This window comes from Geospiza fortis, unplaced genomic scaffold (genome assembly GCF_000277835.1).
Source record: "Geospiza fortis unplaced genomic scaffold, GeoFor_1.0 scaffold85, whole genome shotgun sequence".
In the NCBI taxonomy this organism is placed as follows: Eukaryota; Metazoa; Chordata; class Aves; order Passeriformes; family Thraupidae; genus Geospiza; species Geospiza fortis.
Genome location: NW_005054358.1, coordinates 908,387 through 925,943, shown reverse-complemented (window position 1 = coordinate 925,943; position 17,557 = coordinate 908,387). Strand labels below are relative to the sequence as shown.

The window sequence follows — 17,557 nt, the reverse complement described above, 5'->3', positions numbered from 1 at the left end:
CGGGGAGGGGCAGGCCACCGCCAGCCTCTAGCGGCGTCCAGCCCTGTACGGTTTTTAAACCCTAAACCTGCAGTTTGGGGTGTGTGCCCCAGCCCCGGGGAGGGAGAGCCAGAGCCGGCCCAGGGCTGAGAGAGGGCTGGGCAGAGGTGGCACCAGAGGGAGCTGAGGACACGCTCATGGCCGCTGTGAGGGGTGGGGGGAAGGTGGAGCCGGGCAGTTCCGGTGACAGGAGAAAAACTCAGAGATAGTGGGCATGAAGTGGAGAGAAGAGAGGTTGAGGCTGTTTGGGTAAAGTCCCAAGTAACCCGGACTGAGCTTGGAGCAGACTCTGCTTTGAGCAGGAGGTCAGACCAGGGATCTCCCGAGGCCTCTGCCCACCTGGGTTTTGCTATGTGTTAGGTGAGAGCCATGATTCCCACTGGAAGGGTAAGTTCCCAACATTGGTGGTTGCAGACAGCAGCTTGGAGGCACCAAACTTGCCTTGGGTGGGTATAGAAATGTTAGATAAATAGTAAAGAAAAATAAAAAGTACAACCAGACTACGTTTTCTGAACTCTTTCTTCACTGTGTTCTGTGATAAGTGAACAATTGGCATTAGCATAGGGGGGTCTTGGCTTTCTGTCTGCAAAAGGAAGCAGGACTGACTTCACTGCAGGTGGGGAATGGAGATCCTCAGTCCTGAGCTGAAACATCTCAGTAGCAAGCAGCCATCCCACATCAGTGTGTACACACAGTGTACTGCTCACAGGGGAGGCTGGGCTCTGCAGCTGAGCCTTTCCCTTGACTGAGTCCAGCTCTGTGCGTGGAAACTCCTTCCCAGGCTCCTATCACCTCCTTTGGTGTCTCTCTTGCAGTCATTGCTCAGCTGCCTGTTGGTGTTTTACTTACTTTGAGGCTTTCCAGGCTCATCTCCTGGCTCCCTTGCTCTGAATTTTGCTGGCAGGCATGGCTATGTGCTGGGCTAGGCTGTGTGCATCGTGGGCTTGCTGTTTGAGTCTTGGGTACTTTTGACAGAGCTTGGGAACCACCTTGTGCAAAGAGAGATTTGGTTTTTTTTCTGTAAGTCAGCTTCTCCCCTTCCCACCTGTTGTGGGAACTTTTTTGGCTGGAAAAGATAGGGCAGAGTGAGGCACGAAGAGAGAAAAAGACATGAGGGCTCACACCTTTGCTGTGTGGGCAGACTCGATGTTGTTGGAGCTATAGAAGGATTTCTGTGGATGTAAATGCCTTTTCTGTGGTGTCTGGGTCCTGGAGAGAGGGGGAGAAGGGAGCATCATGGGCAGAAGTCTGGGAGAGAAAAGTGAGAAGCAGCTGCCCCTACACCTGGCTCGCAAGGAGATGCTGTGGTGGCACTGGAGCTGGAGCAGTAGGAGGGGCAGGAAATGCTTCCATCTTTGTGCAGGGTCCAGCCCCATCCCCTGTGCAGAAATTACTTTTTACCTGCCACACTCATACCCCAAAATAGTCTCATCTAGCTGAAAGAGATGGAGGCAAAACCAAGCCAGCAGAATTGGGAGCTGGTGAATGGTGGGGTAGGGAAGGGGGAAGAAGGATCCACCATAGCCATGCCCTGCTGGAGGGACAGCCTGGACATGTCCCCTGTCCTGCAGAGTGGATGTGAGGCTGCTGGGCCAGTGCTGCTGTGCCTAAGTGCACATGGTTGTAATTTCCTGACAGAGCCATCTTCCTCTTCCCTCCTCATGCTGCAGTGAAACAACTCAGCTCTCTTCTCCCTCTGCCTTCCCCTCTGAGGCTGGATTAAATCCCTGGCCTACCCTTGTTGCTTCTGCATGTCTCTTCTCATTTTTCCACTCAATGACTCTCTTGTTTCCTTGTCAGTCTGTTTGCTCCTCATTATATTTTAGGAATTTCTTATTTATCTTTCCTTTCCTGCTATTTTTGCTTTGCCCGCCGCTGCACTGCTGTTTCTCTGTGACCCAGTCTGGTGTTTACACCCTCTCTCTTACAGATGTCAGCATTGTTCCAATCTTCCTCTGCTATTTCGATCTCATTGGGAACCTCTATATTCATGGTCTCTTCAGGCATGGTTTGGTGCCCTCTCCCAAAATTTCTCAGTGTTTAAGGGATACAGGAAGGTGTTGTTTTCTCTCCTGTGCTTCTCTGTGGGGCATGGATTACATCCATCTTGAACCTGTGAGTGAGGAGTCCCTTGACCAGCAGTGGGGCCCTGGATTAGTTCACATAATAACTACATTATACGACATGACAACACATTACACACATTTGTGATGTGTGTTCACATCACAAACTGCAGAGTTGGAAAAGCTGATCAGATTTTCTCCATGGTCACTTGTTGGAGCCAGCTGTTACTCACAGCCACCAGTGGTCACCCAAGAAGTGTTGGTGAAGGCAGATTGTGTGCCAGGTGACTGCTGCTGCCTGTGCAGAGCACCTGGGCTGTGGTTCAGTTCCTGTGCTGTGCTCCCTGGGCTGCCCTGGAGCAGCCAGCTCTGTGCTGGGAAGCAAAGTCTGGGTGTGTGAGCAAGCCTGGGCTGCGGGAGGATGAGGGACTGACAGGGGGATGAGGCTGTGCTGGAATGTGCCCTTGCCTTCAGCCCTGAGGGGCTGTGATCAGAGGGGCTCCTGGGGAGGGCCCATCCTGGCCTTTTTCTTCCTGGGAGGAAGGGAACTGTGGGGCCAGCTGGGACTCAGCTGAGAGCTGTTGTTTGTTCGCTGCCTGCCTAAAGAGGAGACAGTGGTGTTTAGACTTTCCAGCTGGGAAAGCACTTTGAAGACTCACTTGAGGAAAAACTGTTGCATTTAGTTGGTTATTTTCAGTCTTTGGGGTTTATAGTCAATAGATGGTGTCTCTGGGACTCCCTTTATTTTTTTGGACGCATTCTTGAAGAGCCACAGCTCTGTGGTGGTGAGGAGGGGATGTGCTTACAGGGACACGGCTGTGTGGCTTTGGGAGCTCCTTTTTGAGCCTTGGCTCATGGTCCAAGACCACAATTCCCACATGAGAGAGAAGAAAACAATACAACCCACAGTGCTAATGCGTTAAAGAGACTTGTCTGACTGCTACCAACTTTAACTGGCAGGGAAGAGGAAGAGAAGAGGGTGATTTTGAAAAAAAATTGTCAATTCAATATCTTTTCCTAGACAGATGTGGCTAGTTTGACACCTGGTTACTGACTGTTCCCATAGAAGAGTCTGGAAGTCTTTTCTGAGATGCTCATACGCCTGTGTGGTTTGCTCTGGACTCTGGGAAGTCCTCAGGGAAGGTGTTTGGGCTGGGTCTTCGCTCTCATTCTCCATGGGAATTCCAGTCATGTTTAGGGGAGTTACAAACTGGAACAAACAGTCTCCCTCCTGCTGCTCACATTCCATAGGACATTCTTGGCACCAGGACAGGTCAATGAATAAACCCAGGGGCAAGAGGGGGGCCAGGGCCCTGTGGGGGCAGGGACAGGACTGAGGCAGCAGCTCCTCTCACCTGATCAGGTGTTTGCACTGTGCCAGGCTGTCCTTTTCTGTAGGAAAGAGGAGCTTACGTACAGGAGCGTCTTCAGAGTAACCATAACTGGCTTGCAGAGCTTGAAGGGGAGCTGAGTTTTAGAGTTGCCCATGAAGTTCACCTGAGTGTGTGTAGGCACCAGAGCTTTGCTCTGCCTGCTCACTGCTGCTCTTTCTTACAGTGCTCTGCCTCTTCAGACCAGCCCAGGGCAGAATTCAGGTTGCTCTGGCAAATGTTAATATGACACTTGCCTCATTTCACCTCAGCAAAGGCCAAAATACCAAATGTTAACAGATACAGCAGGTAGTGCTCCCAGTCCATAGTAGTTCTAAGCCCTTTGCCTGGCTGAGTCTGGGGTCACTTCCCAGAGGAGTTTGGAATTCTGTAGGCAGGCAGGAAGCAGCAGGACAGAAAGAAAGTGGTGTGCCAGAGGCAACAATTGGGTGAGTGTCAATGGAATAAAGTGCAGGTCCCTGGGCTTGCAGCCCAGTTAGTGCTGGGCACAACGCTTGGATTGCAGTTTTGTGCCCTGGGAAAGAAACCAGAAAATGCACAGGGCAATGGGCAGGGAAGGATTGCTAAAAGCTGAAGGTATCTCAAAATACAGCTGATGCATTAACTTCAGGTGTGTCTGGTTAGTGGTCTGCAACTTCATAAATGTTCTTCTTCCAGGGGAGAATTCCAGAGTCTCGGGGAGCAGTGCTGATTGATATTCTAGGGAAGAGTCCTGCCATTCCTGGGTTCTTTAAATAAAGCACTGTTAAAAGTGGGAAGAATCAGGATGTGGTGCTTTCGGAAGCCTTGATCTCCAGCGTGTCAGTCAGGCTGGCTGAATCAGGACAGCTTGCTGACAGTGGGGGTTGAGTGTGATTTTTCCCTGGTGACACCTTTTTTGAGGACCATCACAAGCAAGCTGCAGTTTAAAGCAGGCTGTGCTCCCAGGCTGTACTGTGACACCATCCGGGGGATGGGCAGGAAAACAGCGTGGAAAAAGAGCTCCAGTGCAAGCCAGTTCTGCTGCTCTGCTTGCTTCCCTGCTTGGGCTGCTGCAGTTCTTCCTATGGCAATTCAGGTGCATTTGCTGGAGGCTGGAAGACCACTCATGGTTGTTTGCTGGTAGATCCCAGCCCTTCTGTCTCCATTTCCTGCTCTGTGTACCTGCAGTTCTGTTCAAGAGGCACAGCTGGATTTTGTGCTGTTTCTCAAAAGCAGATCCCAGTGCTGAGCCTGGCAGCAGGTTAATCCTGCACAGCTCTCCAGTGACCTCCCCATTTTGGGAGATGCTTCAGAGCCCAGCCTACAGATCCTGTCTGTAAGCCCAGAGCATCCCTGACAGCCTCCTTCTCTTGTGCCTGAAATCCTGGCATAAACAGGAGCAGCTGTCAGAGAACATTAATGCTCACTGAGACCAGCCCCACAGACTGGAAACTCCTGGGCCACATCCTACAAAATCCCAACTGATCCCAAATAACACAACCTGATTTTTCTTTGTGTCTCTTGGTTTTTCTCGTGTTGAGCCCCTTTTCCTTGCTTAGCAGTAATTTTTGGAAATCACAAATACCATCTCACAGGTGAAGATATATCTGAGTGTTTCAGACCATCCTCAGGCTGCAGGAGAAGCAAAATGTGGCCATTGGGATTTGTCACACAGCCTGATGAGCAGCTCAGGAGCAAATCCTGAGGAAGGCAGGGATGCACAGCACCTGCTGCAGTGTCAAAGGGTTAAAAAGAACTGCTTTTAAGGATAAATAGGGTGGCAAGAGGTGCGAAAGTGATCTTCAGAAAAAGTACTTTTGAAAATTTAATAATATATATATTTAATATAAATACATCCTGAATTTACTTTATTCTTCCCCATTTGTAGCTGCTCATACTTATTTTGTATACCTGGGTGCTGGGCTAAGACAGGACAGTTGGTGGGAGGGGGTCACTAATGTTCACTGGGTCTAACGATGTTGTAGGCAGCAAACAGAACATTTTCCTGTCCAGTTTCTCAGCCAGATGCCCTCAGACTCACCACCTGGGCACAGCTGTACATCCATGTTCATCTGTGTTTCCACTGCAGTTACAGTGAGGAAAAAAAAGGAAGTGGCATTATTTGTTTTCCAAGATGGAATACAGAGTAAATATTTCAGAACCCCATAAATAAAAAAGATTGATCTGATCTTTTAAAAACATATTCCCCTTTGGGCTCTGACTAAGTGTGAGAAAGTTCAGCCTGAGAAGAAATTTATTTGGAAAAGCAGTGAAAGGTTAGAAGCAGGGATGTGGGCTGGAATATGCCTTGCAAATGTTAACTGTGGAGGCACAGTGCTAACGCCTTGCATGTGCAAAAACATTTGGAGGGCTGTGAATTTAAACCATGAAATTAATATAGTCAGAATTAAGGTTTTCTTGCCCACACCTTACTCATACAGGATATGGTGTTTGTAAAGTTCTGATAGGGATGGGAAGATCCGGAGGTGGTTTGCTGGTGTTAATTTATGGTTGAGGAAGAACCTTTGGCATCTCTGCTTCTTGATTAATTTGCAACATAAATGTTTCCTTAAAGTAAATGTAACTTTTGATTTCTTTTACTTTTCTGGGGGGTAGCAGAGCAAAGCCCAGGAAGTTGCTTTGTTGTGCTCCCTGACACTTCCCCAGTGAAAAGTGTGATGCAGTGAGTGCTGTATGTGTGCACACCCACGTGCAGCCACCATGGTGACCTGTGAATCATTTACAACTGCCTGATTCATTTTCCCAGTGCTCTTATTTAATAATTCTCCTGCTCTTTGGGGAGAACTGTAAAAATGGATTTTATTTTCCTAATGTGTTTGCATTTTAAGTAGGCAAAGTCTCTTTAGATTCCCATTTGCCAAACAAGATCTGCACATGTAAGTGACCAATGGGCTGAGACCAAGGATGATAAATTTCAGTGGAGGAGGAAGAATTAAGAAAATAATAAGAAACTTAGTTCAGGAATTTGCAATGTGGACAGATTTTGAGTTTAAAACCCAAGGCATTGGAGATAGTTATCCCAATATATAGGGATGGTCAGGCTGGAGCAATGTCTCTCTGGGTAGTTTTAATCAGAGATTTTAGAAGAGGAGGCTTTCATGTTGTCTAAAATTCTGTGATCTTCAGATGATCTTATGTAGAAAATTGCTAATATTTCTTTCTCAGTTCTTTCTTAGATGCTGCCCAAATAGACCATGTTTACAGAAATCTGGATGTTAATATTTGGAAACAAATCTCTTACAGAATTCCTAGGCAGGAAAATTATAGAGAAATATATTTATTTCAATAAAAAGAGGATAAGAATTTTAGTAATCCCAGACTGTTCTGGTCATCCCTCAGTTTGTCCTCAAGATGCCAGGAGAGTTTTAGTGAAGGCAGAAACACATCCCTGGCATATCCAGTGAGTGATGCACTTTGCACCTTGCAATGTGGGTTGGAATTTAGCAATAGAAGAGGTGTACAGAAGCCATACCAGGGATTATTTCAAATTCTTCTTTCAGCCTGACCTTTTTCTGTTCAGCTGCTTGTTGGCATCTCAGCAGTGTTGAACCTGAATAGCAAACAAACCCATACACCTTCAGTATTTTAAGTATTTTAATTCTCAGTAGCTTCCCTCCTAAGGATCTTCCTAACTAGAAAGGCAGAGGAATACAGGGATCACCTTCCTGACACCTTCTCCTTTCAGCCTAAGCAGGGTTGGTGTTCTTGATTGCCTCAGGTGATTGTGGGGAACAGGGTCCTGCATCCCTCTGGCTTAATTTAATTTCATTTTGTTCATTAAGAAGTTTTATGGAGTCACGATCTCTTCTTTAATGCTGCTCAGTCATTTAAGTAGCACTTCTTTCCACTTCAGAAACCAGGCTGTTATAATCCATCTGAATTCCCATCTGGAAATCACAGTAAGAACAGAATTTCTAGTCCTGGACAAATGAGTAGGAAAAAGTCAGGAGAAGTTTGCTTTTCTTTTATGAAACTCTCAGTGCTACATCATTTAATCCAAGCAGTTGTGAGACAGATGAATGGTGTGTTCCCAGCCAAACCATTTTTACTCCAGAAGGGGCTTTAAAATAAAATTGCCTTTATTGTGTGTTATGCAGAACTCCACAGTGTGGGCTGAATGGACTTTTCCACTGGAGATGGAACTTCAGATCCTTATTGATAGAAAGATAAATCTTTCCATATTTACAGGTTATGTAGGTTCAAGTATACCTATTTTTCAATTGTGCAAATTGAGGTAGTTCATTGCCAGATTGCTGGGAGTAACACCTTTAGACACTGATTAGATCATTCTTTATCTTACCCTTATTTACACTTTGAATTTACAAAAAAAGAACCCTGCCCTCCCTGAAGTGACACCAGAATGAGGCAGGATGAGACAGGATCTGCTCATGTTGTTACGTTGTCTCATGTGTCTGAATTCTACCATGGAGCCTCAATATCCTGGCCCACGATGCTGATTTGGGGGATCATTGTAAAATATTAATATTTTTTTCTTTAAATGGCTGATATTTGCCATCTGTTTGGATTCAACCTGAGCATACTTTTAACTGAGGGAGAAGGAAATTCTTTGATATGTAACATCCTGAGAATGTCTCTTAGCATCCAGTGAGTAGTGTCCAAAACACCTTTTCCCCAAAACATAAAAAAATAATAATAGAGCTTGTGACCATCAGACTATTCTGAACAAGGGTTCATTCTCTCAGAAATTAAACCAGGATATTCCCCTCTGCAGGGAAATTCCTGGTAGTCTGGCATCAAGTTTCCAAACCTGTAGGATTACATCCAGGCCTGGATGGTGTGCATTGAAATCTCCATTGTGATACATTCAGCTGACACATGGTTTCAATAAAGTATCACAGAATTTATAGATTCCTCTGGCCACCTACTTGAAAGCTTAAAAATTGCTGAGGTAATTCAGCCCTGTAGCTCCTGACTGCACCTGTAGCAGTTTTTCTCAGGAGCTGGAATGGCCCTGGAATCCTTCATGGAGAAGGCAAGCACGAGCCTGTGGCTCCATGCCCTCTCACCTGTCATTGGGCCCCTTGCCAGCTGGAAGGTGAGCCAGCACCTTGCACCAATTTTTGGGTCATTTCAGGGGATTGGACCCCTCCCTTTGAGGGTTTGGGATTATTCCTGGCTTGGCAGTTTGCATCCCAAGGATGCCCTTGTGTGAAGTATGGGAAGCACAGTGTTAATCCAGTGTGTTCCTCGATGTCTCCTGTGTTCCTGACAGAGGCCAAATGTTTGTGGGAAGGAAGGAAATTATTGTGAACTGAGTGATCTTGGAATAGTTTGCCCACAGGGAATTTTTTTTCCCTTACCCCCATTTAGGATCTGGCTTGTGCCTTTGTGTGAGAGGGTTTCTGTCCTTTCCAGAATTCTGGATTTTATTATTATTTAATCCTTACTAATGTAACTCTGGGTACTTTAATCCTCTTAAGGGTTTGCTGCTGACTTTGGGCTCAGTCCTGCTCCCTTTTCAAGGAATTTTGCCATTAGACACCTTTAAGTAGAGTTCTGATGTAAATTGAAGCTGATTTTACTGGCAGCTCTGTCCCTGGCTGTAAAATGCCTGTGTAAAGCTGTAACCTGTGTGCAAGGCACAGTTCCAGTGGGGAGGAGAGGGAGGTCTGTGCTCCTGCCTGCAGCCCTGACTCTGCCTCTCCTCACTGCCAGTCTGGAAGGAATCCTCAAAAGATGCCAAAGGCTCAGGTCAAAGGAATTGTCTGTGAGCCTGCGCGGGGAATGTTCTGCCAGCTTAGGAAGCCATAAATGTGTTCCTTTCCATCTAGGTGCCCCTCTGGCTGCGGAAAGGGAGAAGAAGCCTCTCTCCAGAGCTGTCTTTGTGCTGCCCTGGGTGGAATCCACAGAAACAAGTGAGGGTCCCAGATGTTTTGTTTTTTCCCTGATGTGTTGTAAGGAAGCATTAGCTGCACTCTGGGTCTTCCAGGGAGGCTGCTCAGGTAGAGTGTGCCCTGGACACAGCTTGGAGAGGTGTTTCCCAGTGGGAAACATGCAGCATGGTTCTCAGAAAATGCCATCCTTTCCTGTTTCTTTGCATCAGGTGGATTAGTCATGGGGACTGGCTTTTCCTGAAGAGTGCTGGTGTTGCTCATGGTTCCTTCCAGTGAGGCAGATATCCCAGGAAAGGTGATGTTTTCTCCAGGTACTGCCACAGAGCCATTCCCCAGCTCCAGCCCTCTGGGTTTGTCATCAGCAGGACTTAAGCATCTGCCAGCAGATTTTCAGGAAGCAAGGAATGTGAAACCAAGGATCAGAGCAAGTCATCAACTGTCCTGTGATCCAGTGGCCAAAGCTGGAGGGATGATGCTGATCCTTTGTGGTCCCTTAAACCCCACTCAGAAAGCCTTTTTGGGGCCAGGAACATCACAGCCTCAAATAGAGAAGCTCTGACACAAATGTAATGCAGCTGTAAGAAATTCAGCCCCTCCTCTTTAAGAGCTGCTCTTGGACTTTATGTTTGGGAAACCTTGTTTGTCAAGGTGAATGAGTTATGTGGAATTGTCATAGAATGTAGGATTTAGAATAGAATTCCTTATGTTGGGTGCTTCCTTTGCCATTCTCAAACTTGCTGGTGCAAAGGAGCCACCCTGGTCATGGAGCAGGACAAGCAGTGCTGTCCACACTGCCTTCTTCTAATCTTCCTGCTTTTATCCTGACTGGGAGCTACAGCATTTCTGGATGTTAGGAACAATTCAGCAGGCTGTTGTGATCTGTTTACATTCAGCAGTTTTGCCCTTCCACACGTGGAGACTGTCCCTGCTAGACTGCTGTTCCTGGAGTGCTCTGCCAGAGGAGGATCAATAGGATTCCTGGGTGTCTGCAGGGTGCCAGTTGCTGTGAGCTCCTCTATCAAGTACCGTTTGTGGCTTCTGCCATTTGAAAGCTCAGTGTGAATTCTGGGCCAGGTGGAAATTGTTCTTCACCTTGGACAGGTCCTTGAGGAGCTCCTGCAGCTGCTGTGGGGAGAGCCCATCATTTGGGACCCTTCATGGGCTGTGCTGGCAGCACTGCAGGGATGTCAGCTGGATGGATGTTTCCAGTCTGGGTTTCTGGGATGCTGGGCAGAGCTCTTGGAGCCCAGTGGGCTCAGTGTGTGCCCAGCTGTTGTGGTGTTCCTCCACTTAGGAGAGTGGGTTAGGTGATCTGTATTTCTAGCTGTGTTTTGAGTGATACAGAGCTTCTGACCTTTCAACACATTTCTGATTGCTCTTATTCCCTTCCTGGACTTCTAAAGCAAAATCCACTGAGGCCAAGTGTCCTAAGGAAAGAAGTGTCTTGTTATGGCTGCCACTGCTGGGCATGTGTTCTCTGCCTTCTCTTTCCTGCCAAAATGAAATATGTGCTTCCTTCTGTGGGGAATATGTGAATCAAACCAACAAAAATTCTTCAAATCTTGAATGCAGGATCTGCTGGGAAGAGAGCTGAGCTCAGCCCTGGGGCAGGGAGTTCAGGCTGTCCCAGTGAGTGCTGGACACACCACCAGAGCCAGCTGGCAGCAGCTCCTGGACATGGGAGAGAAGAGCAGCTCATTCTCTCTTTTATTGGGATCCACTTGCAAGCAGAGTGGTCAAACCTTCTTTCAGTCCCCTGGAGTTATTTCTTGGGGTACTTGAAAAACCTGCTCATTTGCCATCTGAGTGTGCCAATCCTTCACAGCTGAGGACCTGCCTTGTAATGAGGCTGTGCCTTGCCTTTTCTACTACTAGCAAGATAAAGTGCTCTATTTTGGCCTGTCTATTAAAGATGAATTGTGAGCTGACTAAATAAGCCCAGCTGGTACTCAGTAGACCTCTCTCTGGAATCCCTGCTGCTGTTGGAAAGGCTCCTGAGCATGAAGGAGAATGATACTTGAGTCTGGGGTTTGAGCAGATGTCTTTGGAGCATTTTGAAGGTCTGTGTTTGCAGCAGGGTCATTGCTCAGCTGGCAGCAAGGATTTGAATACCAGTAAGGGCCAGCATGTGCTGGGGGGCTGAGGAGTGTCCTTCCCTGCCCTAATAGTGCCTGCTGCTGTGGTTGTGCTTTGGGTGGAGCCTTAAGGTGCAGCCCCTGAGGACAGCAGAGACTTTGAGCAAACTTGCCTAGGTAGCATTGGCTGTCTGGATGCACCTCTGCAGAGGTTTAGGGATGGTTTCAGTGTGGGTTTGCAACCACACTTGAGCACCTGGAGTCTCTTGCAGCTCTTCCCATGGCAAGCTGTGTTACAGGTACTGGATATTGTGCCTCAGCTGGGTACCTTGGGGTAGGAGTTAGGAAAACTGCCCTGGAACAGCTTCCCTGTGAGCACGGCCTGGCAGAGCTCAAGAAGCGTTTGGACAATGTCGCAGACATCTTTTCATTAAAATCTTTCTTTAAGATTTTTCTTCTTGAGAAGCTGAGAAGCTCTCAAGAACAAAATGTAAACAATTGTTATCTGCTGCTGTGGAATGCAACAGGTAGATCTGTGATTGGTCTCATGTAGATATTTAGAATTAGTGACCAGTCACGGCACAGCTGGCTCTCTCTCTCTGTCCGAGCCACAGACCTTTGTTTTCATTCCTTTCTATTCTTATCTTAGCTAGCCTTCTGAGATGAAGCTTTTCTTTCTGTTCTTTTTAGTGTAGTTGTAATGTAATATATATATCATAAAATAATAAATCAAGCCTTCTGAAATATGGAGTCAGATCTACGTCTCTTCCCTCATCCTGAAAACCCCTGTGACCACCGTCACAGGACAGTGCTCTGAGATTGTTGGGGTGTCTGGTCCTTGTGGGTCCCTTCCAGCCCAGGAAATTCTGTCATTCTAGGTGGTACTGCAGGGAGTTCTGCCCAGGGAGGTTCTGCCCAGAAAGCAGTGTCTGCTGGGTCAGTGCTGGGTGTGTTGGAAGGCTGTCAGCAGAGATGGCTGTGCTGGGTGAGAAGCAGGGGGCCTGGCTCTTGGGAGCAGCCTCAGCAGAGACTGCTGTTCAGAGAGGTAAAGCTTGGCTGCACATGGGCAGCTCTTTGTGAATTCTCTGTAAAGCTCCTGTCTCTGAGGCCGGGCACTGCTTGCTCGGTGTTCTCTCCTACAGAGCCCAGGAGATCAGTGCCAAGCTTGACCAGCTGGAACAAATTCTTATTTCTCTGTAATCCCTGGAGATCCTTCTGCATGTGGGGACAGTCCCCTAACAACACCAGCAAACCCCTCTTCTCTGGGGAGTGCTGTTGGCACTTGTTACATGTTCCATGCTCCGTGCACTGCCGAGGGAAGAGGTGCCCACACCCAGCATGGGCTCTGCTGGGGACATAAGATCCATGTGTGTGACAGGGACCACAGGTAGCCATGCCTGGCCCTGTGAAATGGTGTGTTAGTTAGTTAGTTAGTTTTCTTCTGTTCTAACAAGTCTTATTATTTACTGAGCTCTTTTCTTTGAAACTAAGGCCATGCTAGTTTTTGTTCTCTGAGCATAAAAGTGCCTGGTCTTTGGGACTGCTTTGGAGAGTTACTCTTCAGTTGGTCTTGTAGAAGTCATTGCACTTCAAAAAGGAGGTTGGTTCCTTGGTTTGGGGACACCCATCGAGGTGGGACTGATACCAAGTTAGGAGTTTCTCTGCTAATTGACTGTGCTAATTGTCTGGGAGGTTTTTGCAACAGCTACACAGATAGCAGCTGTCATTGATCCTCTTCATTGTGGGAAAGGGCCCAGGGAAGAGGGAGGCCCTCAGCCCCAGCTTGTGACCACACAAGGAGCCTGCACAAGATCACATAATGGAACAAACACAGTTAAATGTGCCTTGCCAGTGCTTTTGCCACTGGAATGTTCTTACAGGTGTGTTCTCCTGCTCCTCCTCCTCTCCCTCAAGCCATGCTGTCTGTGCAGAGTCCCTTTCTCCTTGCTTGTCCAGCCTAGACTTCCAAAAACCCCTTAACTCTAGTTTAGCCCTGCTGTGCTCTGATTAAGATACAAATATTTTTTAGTCACAAAGGTAAAGTTCCGGTGCCCAGGTGTTTAACACTGTTTAGATTTGGCAATTTTCTGTGCTAGATCATCATCACTTCTACAGTCACTCTGAATAAAGGGTGACAGTGATCCTTTGCTTAGTGCTGAACCCCATGTGCTGCTGGACTGAGCAGTGAACCCAAGTGAGTGATTACACTGTACCAATATAGCATAGCTTAAAATAGGGAATGATTTTAAAGGTAAAGTGATGGAGAAGTAAAATGAGAGCTTACTTAATGTGCACAGTCTGGTGTGTTGGAACACAGGATAGAAGAGGTAAAAACAAGGCTTTAACTTTGCTGATAGTGGGAACACATGGATACAAGTACACTGCTGCAGAGGAGCTCCCTGAATGGCAGGTCCTCTGTGGAGCCCTGGGAGTTGCTGCCTGCACTCCTTGCTCCTGCTGGGAAGGAAACACACAGGTTTCAGGATCCTTTGTGGCTGTACAAATGATGTGTTTCACTGTGTTTGCCATGGACTTTATAACGTTTGCCACTTTGCTGTGGGCTCATAGCACCAAGCCATCGGCCTGGGGTTGTCTGACAGGTGGGGTGACGGCTCAGGAAGGGCACCCCAGGGTGTGTCAGGCAGCAGAGAGGGGAAACACCCCACCAAGCTGACCAGGAAATCCTCCTCATGCACTCATGTGATAGCTGAGCTAAAGACACTGATCCCCATTCAGAACAAACCAGATCCATAAACACTTGGAGCTGTTTTACATCTGTCTATCTGCCCCACACAGCTGTGGTGAAGGGTTAGTTGATGCTGGGATGAAGTGATGGGGTGGAGGGAACAAATGGATATGAAACCAAACTTCATCAGCCCTCCCTTCACTGAGCACCTTACTCTCCTGCGTGCCTTGGGCTGTGGGTCTCTTGGGTTTGTTGATTCTGACAGATCCTGGGTGCAGGTGGGAATCAGTAAGCAGTGAGAAGCAGGTGTGTGCTCATACACTGGCTCTGTGCTTAGTTTTACCCCTTTGTCCCCATCCTGACCAACAGCTGCTTGTCCCTGAACTTCCAAAGGAGATGCCAGCAGGGCCTGCTGCCCTGCATCCTCATTGCTGTGAGGTCTGTGGGGTCTGCCCTGGAGAGCAGAGCTGTCTGAAGAGGAAATAAATCAGAATATGCTCCAAGCCATATAGTGTGGGGCAGGGGGAACAGTGTGAGGGAGTGGCTGTCTGTGTGCCTTAGAGACCTGACAGAGCACATGGGATGTGTCAGTGCATGGGGGTGTCTGATTGACCAGTGTGTTGCAGTGCTTGCCTTTCACCTCAGAGTTTCTAAACTGGTCTGTTTTCTTCTTTCTACAGACAATTTTAGGTACACGTGTGACATTTGTGGGAAAAAATATAAATACTATAGCTGCTTCCAAGAGCACAGAGACCTACATGCCGTGGATGGTGAGTAATGTTTTGACAGTCAGACTCCTGGACTAGGCTGAGAAGTCTTTGGGGAAGCAAACTGTGGCTCTGCAGGAGCATGTGGCCTGTGCTGTGCAGGACGTGGCACTGCAGGGGTCACCTGTCTTTGCCATGGAGGCTCCGTCTACAGGCACTGCAGGGAGCAGTTTGCTGTGCCTGATTCTCTCTGTGTGCATAAAAACAACACCTGTGCTGGGACCAGGGACCTTGCAGTGTGTCTGCAGTGAGGTTCATGGTTAGGATGGAGAGCCTGGGACTGAGTACCTCAAGGTAAATGGTCAGCCTGATTATCTGCTGGGAAGAAGTTGGTTGCTTTTTGGTTTCTGAATTTGCAGATTTGTTCCCAACATACTTCTCTGTGAAGTATTTCAGATTTCAGAGTTGGGAACTTTCATTTTTATTAATGACTGTGGTAGTGAACTGATGAAGTTGTCAGTGGCCCTTAAAGGGTGACTGTAGATGTGGCCTAGGCTGGTGACACCTGGACAGAAGCAGACACCCACTGCCAGAAGCAGTGTTTCTTTATTCTGCATTGGGGAAAATGAAGTATCAATATGCTGGCTTGCCCCTTGCTTACTGAATAGCTAAAGCTCCTCGCCTGGGAGCCCACAGATATTCCAGATCTTCCCTGTGTGTGCTGCAAGCCTGGCAGTACTGCTCCTCACTTGGCCAAGGAGAGTTCTAGAAAGAGGCTGCTTGGAGAGCAGCAGGTTTTGAATGGCTGGGCTGTCTCAGAAAAGTAAGTGTTTTTTCACAATACAGGGTTGTCCAAAAAAATGGTTGTGTTTACCTGGAAAGTGGGCACATCCGAACGTGCTCTGAGGACAGCCTGTGTTCTCCTGCGGGGCACCACTGCCAGCTCCCTTCCTCCTGTGGGGAGCCAGAAGAAAATTAGTGGCACTGACAGTCAGTATGAGGGGAATGTGGCTGCCTCAGTCAGAAATGTCTCAGGGAGCTCTGCCAGGGGCCACAAGAGAGGTTGGAAAGGGCTCCGTGAGTGTGCAAGAACTGTCCCAGCTCCTCCCTGGGTCTGCTGTGTTCCAGCACATGCAGGGGTGAGGCAGCTGTGCACCTGAACTCCACCCGGGGCCGTGTCAGGGTCAGAACAAAGGCCTTGAGCATCTGTGTGAATTAGGGCTGGGCATGCTCAACCAGGTCCTGTGAGGATGCTGCTGGGAACAGGAGGGACTGGGGCACAAAGCCTGGTTTGTTCAGTGGGGCTGAAATGTGCTGCAGCAGTATGTGAAATGCAGGAGGAAAACAAGACCATTTAAGAGGATTTAATTTCTGTTTTGTTTCTTCCCCTCCTTCTTCTATTCTGTGTTAGTTTTTAGTGTGGAAGGGGCCCCAGAAAACCGGGCAGGTAAGCCGAGCTCCTTTGTGTGCTTTATTTCACAAACCTTTTCAAGCATTCAGTAGTTCAGACACAGCAGGTCGATTCTGAACTAGTAAGAGTCAAAGGAGTTTTGTCAGGGATTGCAGTGGGACAGGGAGCATCCTCTCTCCCTCTCCAGTTTCTACAGCCAGTAGGTTGATGCCCAGCCCTAGCAGATACCAGGCTTTTGTTGCACATTCACTTGCTCAGGCTTCAGACAATCAAAGAAGAAGGTGTTTCATGTCTGTGGTGATCTTGTAAATTGTTCAAGGCATACACCAAATTCTTCTCTAAAGTGGGTTGGGTTGTGATTTGTTGCTAGCTGTGCTGTTAGCTGGTAGAAGTCCCAGGTTGGTGTTTGATAGGTGATGTGCCTGCAGACTGAAGTGCTGTGCCTGCTGTCAGCCAGTTCAGCAGCATTAGAGGGGAGATTCCCTGGAAGAAAATCAGGAGATACGGATCTGACTTTGCAATGTGTTCATTCAGTTTTTCTCTGCATTTTTTAAGCATTAATTCCTACAAGGCCTATTAGTGGGCTGGGAGCAGGGGTAATCCTGGGGCACCTGAGGAAGAGGAGAAGGGACAAGTCAGACAGAGGGGTCACTGGTTTATCATTCCTGTTTTCCAATCCTGTTACAGATGGAAATGTGATTACAGGTGCAGGAGCATTCAGTGCCCGTGCAGCTGTAGAAGGCAAAGCTGAGGTGTTGTCAGCTGTCCTCTGGTTCTGTTCTCTTGCAGACCCCTACGACCAGGCTGTCATCGCCGCCGACGAGGTGAAGGAGGAGGAGCCTGAACCCTTCCAGAAGATTGGGCCAAGTAAGAGTTATTAGTGTGTCAAGTAAAAAGGAGAGCTCAGGGCTTCACTGCCTTTGGCTGCAGTACCTCTAGAGAAAGCAGGAAGCTCTGTTACACAGCAGGGTTGGGGTTTGGGTGCTCACAGGTGTGTTCAGGCTCAAAGGAGCATCAAACACCAACAGCCCTGGCCCTAAGAACTGCAGCTTTGTGATGTGTTCTGCTCAAGAGCTCTGCAAAGAGAAGGGGAGGGGAGTTCAGGGAAAAGCAATCTGACAGGGATGAGAGAGGGCTTGAAGGTGCACTGAGAGCTGGCAGGTGATTCATTCACATTGCCTTTGTGGTGGGTTCTCAAACAGAGCAGAGAGAAACAGAGAACACCAGGTTTTGCCAAAGCATTTCCCTGAATTTTCCATTTTGGAAACATTTGATTATCCATGGATTTTCCTTCATCTTGCAGATTGCTGCCAGTTCTGTACTCCCAGCACTGGCAAGAAGAGGAGGT

At 47.9% G+C, this 17,557-nt stretch overlaps 1 protein-coding gene across 11 annotated transcripts in view; it reads left to right on the top strand.

Moving 5' to 3' along the window:
- Positions 1–17,557, top strand: part of ZNF618 (zinc finger protein 618) — an 84,615-nt gene that overhangs the window by 29,145 nt on the left and 37,913 nt on the right. For 6 of the 11 annotated variants that reach the window (XM_031059273.1, XM_031059267.1, XM_031059275.1 and 3 more), the window contains 4 exons: positions 9,268–9,351; positions 14,772–14,861; positions 16,210–16,245; positions 16,999–17,076. In XM_031059273.1, the coding sequence (XP_030915133.1) occupies positions 9,268–9,351; positions 14,772–14,861; positions 16,210–16,245; positions 16,999–17,076 (288 nt within the window). The remainder of the gene's footprint in view (positions 1–9,267; positions 9,352–14,771; positions 14,862–16,209; positions 16,246–16,998; positions 17,077–17,557) is intronic. The other 5 variants (XM_031059277.1, XM_031059276.1, XM_031059272.1 and 2 more) reach the window with 3 other exon arrangements.